The sequence below is a fragment of the Trichosurus vulpecula genome, chromosome X (genome assembly GCF_011100635.1).
Source record: "Trichosurus vulpecula isolate mTriVul1 chromosome X, mTriVul1.pri, whole genome shotgun sequence".
NCBI lineage: Eukaryota > Metazoa > Chordata > Mammalia > Diprotodontia > Phalangeridae > Trichosurus > Trichosurus vulpecula.
Window position 1 is genome coordinate 31,158,814 of NC_050582.1, and position 17,188 is coordinate 31,176,001.

Consider the following 17,188-nt stretch of genomic DNA (forward strand, 5'->3'; position numbering starts at 1 on the left):
GCTGGGACCTTTTTACCTTTGTCGTGGCCATAGATCAATGATTTCACAGATTTGCCATCCCATAGAACTGGCAGAAAAGACAAACTCGGGCTGATCCTTGAGCATTTTTTATACAGTTCCATTTCAATAATGCATACATTTGTAAATGCAGAAACTGAGATTCGTACGCAAGACCTAAAAAAAAATGTGCAGCCCAGCTGAAAACAGTGCGTGATGAGAAAGCAGCAGAGACACTAGCAGCACCTTAGAGGAAAGGCTTCACTTCCATTTCTTCCTCTATCCCTTTAGTGATGAAACTAATGAGCAGTGAGCTAAGCAGAAAGAGAAAGGCAGGGCCATGGGGCAGAGGATATGGGTATACACTGGTCATCGTGCACTGGCTACATGTGTTGATCCAGCCGCAAAGATAGGCCTATGGCCTGTTCAGGTTGGACTTCTGCCTGCAGGAGTTTCAGCCCAGCCAATGCTATTTGTTAAACTATAACACAAGTGACTATTTTGCCACTCCTGATTCTAAATAAATCTGACTCTCCTTTTAATTTCACTATCTCAGTGGAGATGTGGGGCAGCAGGGGAAAGGAGGGGGATGCATAAAGTTATCTCTTACTCTTCCTTCTCCTAATGTAGGGAAGCTAGGTGGCACAGTTCATAGAGTGCCAGGTTTGGAGTCAGGAAGACTCCTCTTCCTCAGGTCAAATCTGACCTCACACATCTACTAGCAAGTTGCTTGACCCACTTTGCCTCAGTTTCCTCACCTGTAAAATGAGCTGGAGAAGGAAATGGCAAACCACCCCAGGATCTATGCCAACAAAATTCCAAATGGAATCATGAAGAGTTGTATGTGACTGAAACGACTCAACAACAACAAAACTCCTAATGCAATGAGTTCTGATCAATTCCACTTCCACAACATGCATATCAATTGCCTCCATCTTTCTGTTCCTATGGATTCCACCCTAGTATACGCCCTGGACACCCAGACTAGTGCACTAGACCTGTTAGAGGTCAACTGCCATCCACCCTTTCCCATCTGTCTAAAGTGGCTTTCGTGGTGCTGTCAGAACAATCTTTCTTACACATAGTAATCTGCCTAAAAAGTCTCCAGTGGCTTCTACCGAAGACCGTTTAAAATGTAGTGCCACTTTCCTTTCCCAGCATTGTTCAATATTACATGTTCCATATGATCTCAATGCCTTCTGTGCTCACACTGCTCCCATCTGGAATGCTGTCACCTCACCCCCAACCTGATCAATTCCCATCCAGACTTTCAAAGCCATCTCAAGTGCTACCTCCTCCATGAAGCCTTTATGGATTCCTGCTCTAGTCAGCATGGACCTTTTCCATCTTGGACCGCGTAGAATCCTTGGCTTTTGAAATTGTCTTTTTTAACCACGTTTTTAAAAATCACATTTGCCATGTGATTCTGTATATAATAGCCATCATTATTTGTATATTAGCATATTGTTTGTTGTAAGCTCTATAAGGGCAGTAGCCAAGCCTTATCCAAAATTTATTTTCCTTAGTAGAGAGCTTTGTATCCAATAAACACTCAAAGAATGTTTGTTTGGTCAATGGAGAGATACCTGCATGGCTTGATGGGAGAGGAGATGTAGGTGGTTTAGAAGGATACTGCATCTGAACCAGAGTTTTGGGAAGTGGTAACAAGTATCCACTAAAAATGAAATTGGTTTTTGATTTTGAGCAGATGACTCAGAGGAGATACAGGTAGTAAATTGATCCATGCTAATTCCTCCTAAGTGATTATTTCCATTTAGGAGAGGCCACATGGGAGAGTGAATAGAGAACCGACCTTGAAGCCAAAGGGCCTGGATACGAGGCCTGCCGCATGATCCTGGGCAAGTCGCTTAACCTCCCATTACTTTAGGCAACTCTCTAAGGACTATAAACGTTGCAGAGACAGCACAGATTCACTTTGGTAGAAGGAGAAATGAAATTATAAGTTCAGTCCCTAGTCCTTTCCCTCACCTCAGTTACTATTATTAGTACCAACCCTAGTGCACTAAAGCAGGGGTGTCAAATCCATGGTCACGCTTGAGCGTGCAATGTCCTGATTAAAATGTAGCTGGGAAATACTTAACAAAATAAAGAAAAATAAAATAAAACACAGGTAATATGATCATTTAAAACAAAGTCAACGTGTGGCCCAGAGGGATCTTTATGTGTGGATTTCTATTTGAGTCTGATATCACTGGACTAGAGAATCTAGTTTTCATGGAGTTATAAGAACAAATTAAATTCTAAAATTTAAAAATATAATGAGAAAGAAAAAAAAAGGAAAAGAATAACAAAACCACTGACCTTGCCTGAGTTGGAAAATTTACTCTGTTCTGCTTTTCCTGGAGTTTGAATTGCAGTAAGAGGAGGAGGCCAGGTGTAAGTCATCTCCTAATGTGGGGGGAGAAAGCAATCGCAGGTTCAGATCACACTCGTAACGTCTCCCCCAGACACATACGTACACACGTGCGTGCATACACATACACATGAACACACACACATGCGTGCGCACACACACAGATTGCTGCATCATGTTCTCCAGTCAGCTAGGCGGCATAGTAGATAAAGGGATAAAATGTTGAGCCTAGAGTCAGGATGACCCAAGTTCAAATGTGGCCTCAGACACTTAGTAGTTATGTGACATTGGGTAAATCACTTAAATCCTCTGACTTAGTTTCTTCATTTGCAAAACAGGATAATAGACAACTGCCTTGGGTTGTTGTAAGAATAACATGAGTTAATATCGGCAAAGCACTTTGCAAACCTTACGACACTATATAAATGCTAGCAATTATTACTGTTCAGAAAAAAAGATAAATATCAGATAACACAGGAGGAAGAACTGCTTAGAAATGAATGGAAGAGAACAGGCTGAATGGAATTTGGGAAACTGTACCATCTATGACTCTACCCTTCTCCTGGAAACAAAAGCCCATGCTACAGAACCATGCTGGCAATTGGGGAATGTGATGTTTTGCAAAGAGTCGAAATGGTGAGGTCACTTAAAGGGCAATGGAGAGCCATGCAGGAAGGCAGGGGCATATCTCCAAAGATCACTTAGCATAAAAAGCACTAGAAAGAATATCAAAAAAGAGATTTATGAGTGGTCAAAGGAGGTAAGTCATGGAGTGAGAGTGAGGAGTAACAGATGGACAGATACAGTCCTGCACTGGTACTCTTTGAATGTTAAGACCGAAAAGATGGCCTCCAGAATACTGGAGCCTTTCCTTTGTTCCTGCCCTCATCTAATGGAAAATTTAAGAGAGGATGTGCTTAAGAGTCACACCAGACAGGAAGGGATGGATTGATATCAGTACCTTGGACAGTATCCAAAATGATGAGATAACACACCTGTTGATGAACTGTTGTTCATTCTGCCCACCCTGCTACCACCTGTGTGTATATCTGTAAACTCTAATCTCAAAGAAAAAGTGTGCGTGCACACACGTGTGCCCGTGCACACGCACACACACACCTCCTCTTTGGTGTTGTTAATGATATACTTGGGCTTTGAAAACTCTCTTAGAAAGGAAGGCACTGCACTCATTCTTGAGTCTAAGCACACAGAGCAATGTACTTATCCCTATAAACTAGGCCTGCATCTGGGCAGATATGAAAAGCAGATCTTCTTATCCCTGAAGGTACATGTCCCACCAGGAAAGTCCTTCCTCTGGAAGGCGTAACAATGATACTAACAGGTTTTCTCAAGTCTCAAAGTAAATCTAATTTTGTCATATAACAATAAGGAAAAGTCTCCATGCTGGAGTACTGAAGGCCTCCCTGTGAGATGCCTTAGTACAAGGTGAGGAAACTGAGGCCTCGAGAACACACGGCAAGTGTCAGAGACATGATTGGAACTCATGTCTTCTGACTCTACACTAGGCATTCTTCACGAGATCAACAGAGAGAAGACAGGAACATGGAGAAAGAATGAGGTTACATACACAGGCTTATTCAGGAAATCCTTTGCTCTACAATTGCTAGAAGCCAAAAATCCCCATGAGAAGGATAAAGAGAATTATTTGTTTGTTTGGCGGTGGAGGGAGGAGGTGACATTTGTGAGGATCCCTTTAGTTTTTAAATGTTATTTGTTTATTTGTTTACTTCCTGAATAACTGAATTTTCTGCAGAGCAAAATTAAGTACTTTCTGGTTGTAACTTTATTACATACATTTCCTTCTATTTCTACAGATTTCAAATAATTCTTTAATATGTGAAGAGTTACAATGAAAAGAGATAAAGCAAAACAACTCACTGTCACTCTACCAATTCAATACTAATAATCATTTGCACAGATTGCCAAGTATTCAATTTCACCTATGCTATTCCAAAATGAGGCAGCTCAGTGACACAGTAGAGAAAGCGCTGGGCCTGGAGTCAAGAAGAATCATCTTCCTGAGTTCAAATCTGGCCTCAGACACTTACTAGCTGGGTGACCCTGGGCAAGTCACTTCACCCTGTTTGCCTCAGTTTCCTCATCTGTAAAATGAGCTGGAGAAGGAAATGGCAAGCCACGCCACTATCTTTGCCAAGAAAACCCCAAATGGGGTCAGAAAGAGTCAGACAGGACTGAAAAAAATGATACAAGATAATGTGAAAAGGGTGAGCCAAGTAGCAACTAACAGATGAGGGGAGACTTCATGAAGTAAGAAGCACTTCACTGCTCAAAAAGCTCTAGGTGCCCTCTATTAACTAGGGGATAACATAAAGTGCTAACCTGGCATTCGATGCCCTCCACTATCTCATTTCACATCACTCCCCTCCATGCCAACTAGACTATGGGCTGCTTCCTGGTCTGATCCTTCGTTCTCCTGTCTCTGAGCACCATCTTCTGATCCTCATGCCTGTAATGTACTCCCACTTAATTGACTTCTGTGAAAAATTTTCTTTTTCTCTCAGGCCAGTGAAGGGGCCCTAAGATGCCTCTTTGTTCCTCCCAGCTGGAACTATTCTCAACCACTCCAAATATGGGGTCTCTATGCATATTACACTCTATTTTCTTAATCTCTATTCCTTTTGTTTGTCTTCACCCCATCCCCCAGTAAAACGTAAGCTTCTGGAGGTTAGGGACTGTTACATTTTTCATCTTTGCGTTCTTAGTACCTGGCACACAGTAGGTATATATGCCTAAATATATATGTTTGCTGAATTGAAATAGTAAGCTATGAATATAGAAGGCATGTTTCCTCCTTGGGACCATGAAGATGCTGTTAAAATAATTAATGTTTATGTAATATGCTCCACTCGCTCTTTTTTTAATTCAGTAGAACCATAGCATGCTGAAAGAATGAAGGAAATTCCATCACTTACACAGTAGCAAAAGCTGAAAACATTGCCTTACCACAGGATTGGGATGTTTTGCTGGCCAAATTGTATGTGAGGAATACATTTTAAGCTTCATTTAAGTCTCTATATCTTTTTTTTAAATTATAATGTCTTCAAATGACAAGCCTAGACCCATGAGCCCAAGCATGATAAACTAAGATGGAATTAGAAGGAATGTAAGACACTGGAAAGGACACTATTAGCATAGAGTCTTCACAAATTCTTTCCTTTCCTCAAATGAATGAGAGTTTTATATCATCACATTGTATAATATGCCCCAATACAGAAAGCTAATAATACATATGCCCCTCCCTTCTCTGTTTATTGCCACTTACAATTAAATGAATCTCAGTCTTGTATTCGAATGTGGAGGGTTCTTGGAGTTCCCAATACCAGTGAAATGACAGGCCCAGCCCCTGTCCCTTTAATACAGAGAAGTACTGCCATTTATTTAGCATAATTCAGAGCTCAATGCCAAGAGTTTTCACTTTTAAACTTGGGGACACCTGTTGCCCAGGCACGAATTCTCATTTTACGGGTTTCCAGAGCATCTTAACACTCTAGGGCAGCTGGAGAATGGTCTGGCATTTCCTCTGGAAGTCAGAGGAAGTGGAAATCCTCTTCTGGCTCTGCTCTGAAGAAGGATGGACCATGATTAAAGAAGAAAAGCCAATCTCGATGCTAATGGTTAGAGCCTTCCATACTTTATTAGTCATTTTTCATTATTTGGTGAGGAACAAGTTTCTCAAGCATCAAAGCACTTTACATAATTGCTAACAATAAGTGTAATAAGCATGGAGACCTACATTAATGTCATGTGATAACTGCTCGTGCAAATTATATATCCTATATGTCTCCAATTAGCACTCTGCCTCATCCCCAATGAAATCTCTATGCTGTGGCTGTCAGTGAGCCTCACTTTGGGGAGGTTAGTGCATAGGCCAGGCAACTCAACTGACATTAGATATTAGGCATTAGACAGGAGGCTTGGTTTGAATTCTGAGCTCTGCTCCTAAGTTACTGTATGCTTGACCTTAATTACTGTAGACTTTGTAGAGTGCTAGTCAAAAGTACGTATGTTTATATTTTATCAATATTTATTTGATACTACAGATACAAAACAAGGAAGTCAATGATGAAAGAGATGAAGTTGGATGGGACTTTGCAACAGAAAAGGAGATTGCTTGGGAAGGCCCAGCATCCTGAGGGACAGATTCCTCTGTGTATGTGTGTGTGTGTGTGTTCACAGGATAACAGGATCACAAGTGGGAAAAACAGGCCCACTGATGCCTTGTTGCTATGAATTGGTCTAGCCATTCTGGAAATCCATTTGGAATTATGCCCTTGGAGTTATACAACTGGGAGTACTCTTTGATTCAGCAATACCACTTCTAGGCCTATACACCAAAGAGATCTAAAAAAGAAGAAAAGGACCCACAAGTCCTAAAAATATTTAGAGAAGCTTTTTTGTGGTGGCAAAGAACCAAAAATGAAGGGTGTTCTCATCAGTTGAGGAATGGCTGAACAAAGTATGGTATATGAATGTGACGGAATACAATTGTACTATAAGATATGAAATGGATGATTTCAGAGAAACCTGGCAAGACTTGTATGAACCAATGCAAGTTGAAGTTAGCAGAACCAGAATCACCCTTTATAATATAACAGCAATATTATAAAAAAAAAACTGTCTAATGACCAACCATGATTCGAAAGGACCAATGATGAAGAATGCTATTAATCTCTTGGTAGAGAAGTGATGGCCTAAATACGCAGAATGAGATACATACTTTTAGACTTGGACAATATGGGAATCTGTTGACTATGCATATTTGTTACAAGGCTTTTGTTTTTCTTCTTTTCTCTTTCCAGTGGAGGGAGCAAGAAGTGAGAAGGAAAGAAAACAAATGCTTATGCTTGATAAAAGTAAAAATAAATAAATTCTGTAAGCCTATGAAAGAAAAGGATAATAGTATCTCTACTATATGCCAGACACTATGCTAAGTACCTTTGTGTGGTAACAAAGAACTGGAAATAAAGTAAGTAGGTACCTGACAACTGGGAAATAGCTGAACAAACTATGTTTTATATGAATGTCATGAAACATTACTGTATGATAAGAGCTAATAAATACAAAAAGTTTATAGAAACATGGTTTGGAGTGTTTTGAAATGACACAGCGTGAAGTACGCAGACCCAGGAAAACAATGTACACAAATTCTACAATAATGTAGATAAAAAGAATGTAAAAACAAAGCTGACCTCAGAGTAATTACAATGATCAACATTGGCCCTGTACACTCTTTTTGTTAGAGAGATAGGTGGCTACATGTCCGAATGTTGCACATACTGCCATGTATTATCGTATTATTTATTTGGGTTGGTTTGGCTTAAATGTTTTTCTTTATTACAAAGGAAAAGGGCTCATTCACTGGGAAGGAGATGGAGGTAGGGATAGAATACAACCCAAAATGACTGGTATAAATGCAAAGGGTATAAATAAAACTTAATGTTGTAAAAATCTGTGGCTTACCTACCCATGGACTAATAGGGAGATGCATACTGGGAGTCAGAAGAACTGTTCCCACTGTCATTGAGGCTGTAACTGAACTAAGGTGCATTAGCCTAGCTGTGTATTAATTTCTCTTTGAAGCACATAGCTTTTCAAGGTGAGTAGAGCTAGGTTTCTGTGAAATTCCCAAGACAAATGTGCTGTGGAACTCTAAAGGCAATGTTGATTACTCCAATTTCTATTTTTTTTTTAATTCTAGACTGGAATGATATACAGATGATTTGTGAAACCCAAGCTAACCAGAGTTCTAGGTTTGCTAACGATGAGCCAGACCTAACTAACCCCACTAATATATCAGGAGAATGGTGTGGTTAGAGAATACTTGATTTTAGCATGGTTTCTGCCAAAGTCTCTCATGTTCTCCCTGTAGAAAAGATGGAAAACCCTGGCCTGGAAGACAGCAGGCAGGCCCAACACAGTGTTTTAAGGGTGTTTTGTGGATAAATGTCAACCTCAAAGCAAGTGTTTGGTGCCACAGTGCAAGCTTTCATCTATGGCCCTGTCTTGCTCCACATTTTTCTTGATGACTTGGAAGGAGAATGTGACATTTTGTAGATAACAGAGAATGGGAGAAGTGGCTGAGATGGTATGTTGTCTCACTTTAGTTGGTGCTGGGCTGAACATGACTGAACATTGTGTCTAGTACTAGGAGCCACAAGTTAAAAGAGGCATTGCACTCTGGACTTTCTCTACCAAGCCCTTGTGTAGGATACCTTTGTCTCACCTCCCTCCCAGCACACTTTTCAGCTTCTTTTTATGCACCGTCTTTCCCCATCAGAATGTAAGCTGCTTGGAAGCAGGGGCTGCCTTTCTACTTGTAGTTGTATTCTCAGTGCTTAGCCCAATGCCTGACACAGAGTAAGCACTTAATAAATGCCAGCTTAGGTCTGGAGGCAGAGTCAAGCTGGTAGAGTAGAAAGAAGCACAGCTCTTTCCCTCCATTACATCTCCACAAAGATACAGGAAGCATACCAGACTACATTCTGATCTTAAGGGATTGATGGGCCAAAGAACAAATCATAGAAACTATCACTAATTTTGTTGAGGTGAATGACAACAATGAGGCAACATATCAGAATATGGGGGATGCAGCCCAAACAGTATTTAGAAGAAACTTTATATCTCTAAATACATTCATCAATTAAAGAGAGAAACAGCAGATCAATGAATTGAGCATGTAACTAAAAAAAATCTGTGTAGTAGGTTTACATCAGCATGATCAAGTCAATCAGGAAGCAGAATAGAAACCATGTCTATGAATTAGTAGAACAGAGTACATAGGGTTTCAAATGTTGCCTCTAATATTTCACTTTTCTCAGCCTTAGTTTCTCCCTCTGCAAAATGGAGATAATATTACCCATAATAGCTACCTTACAGGGGTCTTGAGGTTCAAAAGAGATAAAGTGTGGAAATTACTTTGCAAACTTTAAAGTGGAGTGGGGAACCTGCGGCCTCAAGGCCACACGTGGCCTGCTAGGTCCTCGGGTTAGGGCTTTTGGCTGAGTCCAAGTTTTACAGAACAAATCCTTTTATTAGGGGGATTTGTTCTCTGAAGTTTGGATTCAGTCAAAGGGCTGCACTTGAGGACCTAGAGAGCCACATGTGGCCTCCAGGCCACAGGTTCCCAACTCTTGCTTTAAAGCAATAAATAAATGCCAGTGATAGTGATGATGCTGATGAAGATGATTATGGGTAAATTAACTGGAGATATTTATCTTTGGAAGGAAAATAGGATTAAAGAGAGATAAGGTTAAGTCTTCAAATACCTGGAAAGTCATCAAAGGAAAGGGGCAGTGGATTTGTTCAGTATTTGGCCCGAGGACACGACCAATGGCTCAAAGTTACAGGGAAACAGACTGACATGATCTATGAAGGTGAACCTCCTAACACAGTTGTCAATGAATTTTAGTTACTTTTCATTGTTTTTATTGATTATTGTCATTTCTAAATATATCTCTTTTTCCCTTCCCTCTCCAGCGAGCTACTCCAGGAAAAAAAATGCATGCAAAAAGGCAGCAATTCCCTAGCAGTCTTCTCTTGATAATACCTCAGTGATGCTGGCCCTCTGCTGAACTGGATACATTTCCATATATTTCCTTGCTAAGTGCCGTACTTTACATTTCCACACTTATATCCTAGGAAGGCCTGGCAGAATCATCAGCCTGGCCAAGAGGGAGGAACAGAGGAATGGGTGGGCTTTGGTTTAGACACTAATAGAGCAGGAGGTCTCAATCTTTTTTTGTACCATGGACTCCGTTGGCAGTCTGCTCAAATCCATGGATAAAATACTGTTTTCCAATGCATAAAATGAAATACATTGGATTACAAAGGAAACCAATTATAGTGAAATTCAATGATCAAAACATTAAAAAAAGCAAACAAGTACATTGTGTCGTGTTAAAGGTATATCATCTCTTAGACACCTTTGTTTTCCTATAATGGCAATGATATTTCTAAGGAAACAAGGCTAAGATATACTCCAAAATGAAATATAAACTCCTCTGTTTGGCATTAAGTTCTTCCTCACCTGTGCCCTTCCTACATTTCCAGTATTCTTATACTTTTCTCCCCTTCACATAGTCTATAATCCAGCCACACCAGCATACCTCAGACATGACACTCCATCTCTGATATCAGTGCCTTATCTGGAATGCTATGCCCCATCACCTTGGTCTTCCAATTTCCATGGCTTTCTTCGAGACTCAGCTTCTGTAGGAAGCCTTTCCTGGCACCTCTAACTACTCACAGATTACTTTCTGTTTGCTCCATATATAGCTGGTACGTACCTATTTACATGTTGGCTCCTCCATTAGAATGTGAGCTCTTGAGGGCAAAGACTGTTTTGCCTTTCCTTGGACTCCCTCCGGTGCTCAGCACAGTTTTTGGCACATAGTAAATGCCTGATAAATGTGTCTTGATTTGATTCAACTTGACTCACTGAGGGAATGTGATATTGGTATGGTCTCAAAGTAGCAGTGGGGAACAAGGATTGTGCCCATCTCTATCCTCCTGCCTTGTGAGTCAGAGAGATGTGTTCCCCAGTGGAGAGTATTGCAAGGGAAATTATATGTTCTGGGGAAATTTGATTTTAAAATCTGAAGCTATTGGATTTTTAAAAATATATAATCGAACAGGATTCCCAAGGTCATAACGGAATAGGCTATGAGATGGATGAACCAGATCAGAGTGGGCCTTAAGAAGAAATGATACATTCCAATAAGGTTTATGCTAATTTCAGTACTAAAGGAAGAAACCAATCTATGACATATATCTACCAAAAGCCATAACAAAGTATAATCTCTCAAGTCTAGGGAGAGCTGGTTCATAGCCCCAAGTTCATGCTCAGGTCCTTATTCCAATAACTCAAGCCTATAAACCTGGGCCAGAGTGCTCATGAGCTAATAAGACATAACGAAGAGGCCAAGGGCTTGAGCAGCTGAGTGGATCTCACTCAAGGCAGGTTCTCTCCATGTAACTTTACTCCTGATATTCTGACTTCTCCCATCACACTTTAGGATAAGGAAGCCAGAAACACACTAATGAGAAAACAACCAGAAAGAAAAAAACTCATTCATACAATTTCCATCCTCTTTAGTTTAAGATGGGCTAGGTTCTTGCTTTATCAGGACATTTTCTCCCTTCTCTAAATAGAATCTTGTCATGGGAGAGTTAGATGAATATCTTCTTGGTGCCATTTTAATCTGGCAAATGGATCACTTTTGTGTAATTTTCTGGTTTTGTTACAACCTTTGTTGGGAGCCTCTAATGGGAACAAGCAGATATAGCATATCAGGCATTAAGAGTCGACAATAACTCACACTGGAGACTATAATGAAGGTAAAAGAAGACATCTAAAAGAAATTCTTTTCTTATGACAAAGATGGTGTAAGCATGGGAAACAGACAAAATGAGAACATTTCTATTCATTTGTGTGATTGGGATCTTCTCATTCCCTCTGTTACAGTAAGTGACATATGGCCAAGCTCTCATCAGTCACTGTCTTGTTTGAAACGAACATGCCAACTGACAACAATAAGAGGATTGATATTAAATATGGACTCTGTGGTGCTATTTAATAATATCCCCATAATTGGCAGTGTGAAAAACTGGCATTCAAAATCGTGTTACAACAATATTCAGAGAACTACACAATGAAGCAATTAGGATATTTTCCATTCCTATAGCAAAGTACTCTCAAATAGATCATCTACTTGAATACCCCTGCCTATCAAAATGCTCTTTCCGAGGTCTCCTATGACACAGGTAAATTGCCTGCACTGATAGTAACAGAAAAAGCAATGATTAAATGATTGATGTCATTTACGCAAATGGTCCTGGTTGAGAATCTGTACCAGGGCCTGAGATAGATCGCCCTGAAAGCTCTTGCTCACAGAATTTACTCTGGCTCTTTAAAATGGAGCTGTTATATGATCAGGAGAGCCCAGATTTCCAGGCCTTGCCAAACAGTCCAGTCCAGGAGCTGAGCAGCATGAATAAGGGAGAACAGCTTTTTCAATGTTATCTCGACTGCCTAGATACTCAGCATTGAGTTTTGTGCAGTCTTCAGCAAAGCTTAAGACACATCAAAACCACAATTCAAATATTACGATAGCAACTCAATATAAGCCCAACAGCAGCCAAGCCAACCAAATGAACTTTTTAAAGGAGATTTCTGAAGTGTCAGATGAGAATAACAACCCCCATTCTGTGGTATTTTAAGTCTCACAAAAGCATTTTCGAGGTGAGGAAAACTGAAGCTCAGGGAGGTGAAGCGACTCGCCCAGGTTCTCACAGCTACTGTGAGAGGGAGGGTGAGTCCAGGTTTCTCAGATTCCAAGTCAACCACCCTGACTTTCTGCCTGTCTATTAATAGAGGCTCTTGGTATAATGGAGTTAAAAGAGCATACAAGGAGCACTGTTATTTTTTTCTTTTGACTTATTGTGAAGTTAAGCAACTATATCTTTTAGGAAGGTCCTAATGAATCTTAAGCACTATTTACATCCTTCCAAGGGCAGCTAGGTGGTGCAGCGGATAGAGCTCTAGGCATGGAGTCAGAAGGACCTGAGTTCAAATCTGGCCTCAGACACTACGAGTTGTGGGACCCTGAGCAAGTCGCTTAACCCTGTTTGCCTCAGTTTCCTCGTCTGTAAAATGAGCTGGAAAAGAAATGGCAAACCCCTACAGTATCTCTGCCAAAAAAAACCCAAATGGGCTCAAAGAGAGTTGGATGCAACTGGAACATGACTGAACAATATTGCTCCATATTTCTTCCTGATCTTCCTCAATTTTGGAGAGCAGTTTGGAACTATGCCCAAAGGGCTATAGAAATGTTCATACCCTTTGACCCAGCAATACCACTTCTAGGGTTGTATCCCAAACAAATCACACAAGAGGGAAAGGGACCCATATGTACAAAAATATTTATAGCGGCTCTCTTTGTGGTAGCCAAGAATTGGAAAGCAAAGGGATGCCCATCAATTGGGGAATGGCTGAACAAGCTGTGGTATATGAAGGTGATGGAATACTATTGTGCCATAAGAAATGGGGATGATGCAGACTTCATAACAACCTGGAAAAACCTACACGACATAATGCTGAGTGAGCGGAGCAGAGCCAGGAGAACTTTGTGCACAGCCACAGATATATGGATTCCGTGAGGACCAACCCTGACATACTGCGCTTTTCTCAGCAACCTAAGGGGCAAGGACAACTCCAGGGGACTCACGATGGAGAATGCTATCTTCATCGAGACAAAGAACTGCGAAGTTTGAATACAGACTGAGGCACACTACATGCTCGCCTTTTTTGCTTCTCTTTTGTTTTTGTTTTTGGGTTTGTTTTTTTTTTTTTTTTGGTTCTGTTTCTTCTTTCTCATGATTCATTCCATTGGTCAAAATTCTTCTCCACGACTTGACTAGAGCATAAATTAATTCAATGCGAAGTTATACATGACAGTTATATGAGACTCCATGCCGTCTTGGGGAGGGAGGGGGGAGGGAGGGGAGAAAAACTGGAACTCAAAACTATGTAGAACCGTGTGTGGTAAACTAAAAATAAATAAAGAAATTTATAAAAAAAAAAACCAAATGGGCTCAAAGAGAGTTGGATGCAACTGGAACATGACTGAACAATATTGCTCCATATTTCTTCCTGATCTTCCTCAATGTACACACAGAAGTACACAAGGTGTTATGAAGTTCTAAGCAGTGTGTGTACAGTGTTTTATGTTTTGCTTTTCTTTTGTTGATGTATTACAGTGTACATTTCCCCGAGTCAATAGAGACTAGGGTTCCATCCGGTTTTATAGCTCCAGACTGTTTCCTCATTCTAATATAGTGGGAAGAGGTCTTTGATTCCCCTCCCCCCCAGCTCACTGACGTAATTACAAAAAGTAATGGGCAGACAATAAAAATAACTAGTTATTAATATGCTAAGCAAATGCAAAGATGCAGTGTCATCTCTATATGAAGTATGAGTTCCCTGAATGAATTAAAACAGTGGCTGGCCATTGGTTGCTTGAAGAGTGGCCATGTCCCTCGAGGTCTTTAAAAAGCTAAAAGTGACAAGTCGCGGAGACAGATGAATAATTTGAAAGTTCAAGAAGTTTGAGGCAGGTATAACTTTGTAGAGGTGACCCCATGGAACTTGATCATGGGGCAATAGGAGGGAGGAAATGTTCTTTACATCTTCCATGTACATTTACCAAGGTGTCGTGCAGTATTTGCCCAGTAAGAGACACTGTATCCAGTGGGGAAGAATTTGAGATGGTCTGAGGCACAGTTGAAATATATGTATCAAGGAGCAAACATATACTCTCTATGATTACACAGACATAGAGATGACTAGGATTCCAGAAAGGAAGCAGCCCCACAGGCAGCATAGAAGAGAGCCAACTATGGAATAAAGGGAGAACTAGCCCACTGAGAAAAGCAGGGAGCCAGGGTGAATGAGCCATTCAGCAAAGACACTGGACCCAAGGTGGCAAAAATGTAAAGGACTTTGGGACCCTGAAGTACAGGAAGTATAACTTGGGTATTTGTGGGAGAGTTTATGGAAAGAATGTTTCATAGCTTCCGTTTTAGCTATGCTAACTTAGTAAGTGCTTTGGCACAGTGCTAATTGTTTCTATTGACCACTAGGGATACCAGCAGGGACTTCTGAGGTATAGCTTTTGAAGTACAGACCCATAGATAACTCTTCGAACTCACAGTAGCAGTTGTGTTCCTGGGGGAGCCCAAGCAATAAGTGAGAAGTTTGGGGGCGGGCGGGGTAGCTCTCAGGGGGGCACTACACTGACTACTATTACTGGTTCACTTGGGTTGCTGAATGGGCTGCTTTATAAGTGTGGATGAAAAATGAAACAAAGTCCCAGATGGATTTTTCTCCTAGCTTGTTCTTCATTCCAAACCTAAATTAAGGTACTAAAGGCATTCGCTTTTTCTCAAGCATTACTTAGCTATTTATATTTAAGATGATCTGATAATGTAGCCATCTTCATCAACTCTTAAGGGAGTCCAAATGCTCATTTGATTACCATGTAACTTTTGTCAAAAGTCCTGTTCCTTAATTTTCCTTAAATCTCAACTAATGGAGTTATTGGACTAGATGATTTCTAAGGGCCCTTCAGGTTTGGAAAAGTTTATCTCAAAGTGCTACAGAAATTGTAGTTATTATTCTTAAGGCCAAATCTGGAAACATGTCAGAAAACTGTTTTTCTTTTGTGGTAACCCACCACAGCCTTCCCCAAGTGGAAGTTCCACTATCTATTTCACTTTATCCTGATAACCTAGTGTCAACTATGTCTGCTCAAGGGCTTATTTATTTGGAGAAACAAAGGGGTATGTGTGAGTGTGAGTGTGTGTGTGTGTGCGTGTGTGCGTGTGCGTGTGTGTGCGTGTACACATGTGTCTGTATGTGTGTGCGTGTTTGTGTATGTGTGTGCGCACATGTGTGTGCATACCTGCATCCGTATGTGTGTGCATGTCTCTGTCTATGTGTGTGTGTGTGTGTGTGTGTGTCTGTGTCTGTGTAGATAGGGGTTGGGGGGGATGCACAATGGGCAAAAAGCCAGATTGACCTTCTCTAACATTTTGCTACTTCCTTTTCCCTACCCCATTTTGTGTTCACAGAAAATCAGCTGAAAATGATTATGACTTTCAAAGAAACCCTGTGCATCTTCCAGAAAGCTGGCACAGGTTTCAGCATTCTCTACACTCAACGTGCTGAAAACATGTATACAATTTTATATGTGGTTTACATTTGTAGACTCATTCATTCAGTTCAATAGAAATAATAAATCACCATCTTCACAGAAAACAGCAGGTTTATGAAAACCATAGTTATTTTTATAGCATATCTAAGACATAAAGGGATTCATCTCTTTACTCAGCTACTTAGAAGAGGATATTCTCCCTCCTTCCTGGGGCTGCTAAATTACTTTTCTTTGACACCATCTCCTCCCTGACTTGCTGCCACATCTTCTCTGACACGTTCCCACGTTAGACAGGTTCACAGGATTCACTGGGTCAGGAAGCTCATTATTTACTTTCAAATTCACTATAAAGCCTCATATTCCACATGAAGATGTTTAAACTGCTTTACAAGCCCCAAATATGTCTTAATTCTCAATGAATAAATTCACCAGTGTAACAAGGGACCAGCTAATGAGGCCCAGTTCCAGGAGCACATTGATGTTTGGCGAACCTGCTTCAGGGCATGTTGAAGGGAAGACTCTACACACCACTTCAGAGCATGGCCAATTATCCTCTGACTGTTGCAGATCCCCCTTACCACGTAGGGAGGATGGACTTTTTGATTATCTTTATGAGCTAGAAGTAAGAATGCATAGAAAAGATTTCCACAAGGGCAGCTCATTCATCTTTCCTGCATTCAAGTGCAGAGTGAAGGATTGCCATAAACCCATGGATAAGGAAAGAGAGTAAGCACCATTTGTCTACTTTTCCCACCAGGGTCGACGTGAAACTAGGAGCACATGGCTGTCCTGTGGTTCTGTCCCTACTGGTCTTTCATGTTCTAGATGGAGTACTGGAGATGACGTGGAATAGGCTTTGACCTTTTGAGCTTCAAAAGGTTGGAAGAGCAAGCCACCAGAGGTCCAGGGATGAGAAGCCATGCCAGAGCCTCCAGACAACCAATCTCTGTAAGGGTCAAAGTCCCAGCAACCTGCTTGATGTGGCATCCATTGGCTACACCACATTCTGCAGTGGGGTTGGTAGGGCCAATGTTTTGTAGAAACTGCTTTAAGTTTGGGGAAG

General features: G+C 40.8%; 1 protein-coding gene across 1 annotated transcript in view; it reads right to left on the bottom strand.

The window, feature by feature from the left end:
* The window catches only part of AFF2 (AF4/FMR2 family member 2), a 157,145-nt gene that overhangs the window by 132,721 nt on the left and 7,236 nt on the right, over positions 1 to 17,188 (bottom strand). Inside the window, exon 2 of the mRNA XM_036740017.1 lies at positions 2,320 to 2,406. Coding sequence (XP_036595912.1) covers positions 2,320 to 2,403 — 84 coding nt within the window. The 5' untranslated portion in view covers positions 2,404 to 2,406. The remainder of the gene's footprint in view (positions 1 to 2,319; positions 2,407 to 17,188) is intronic.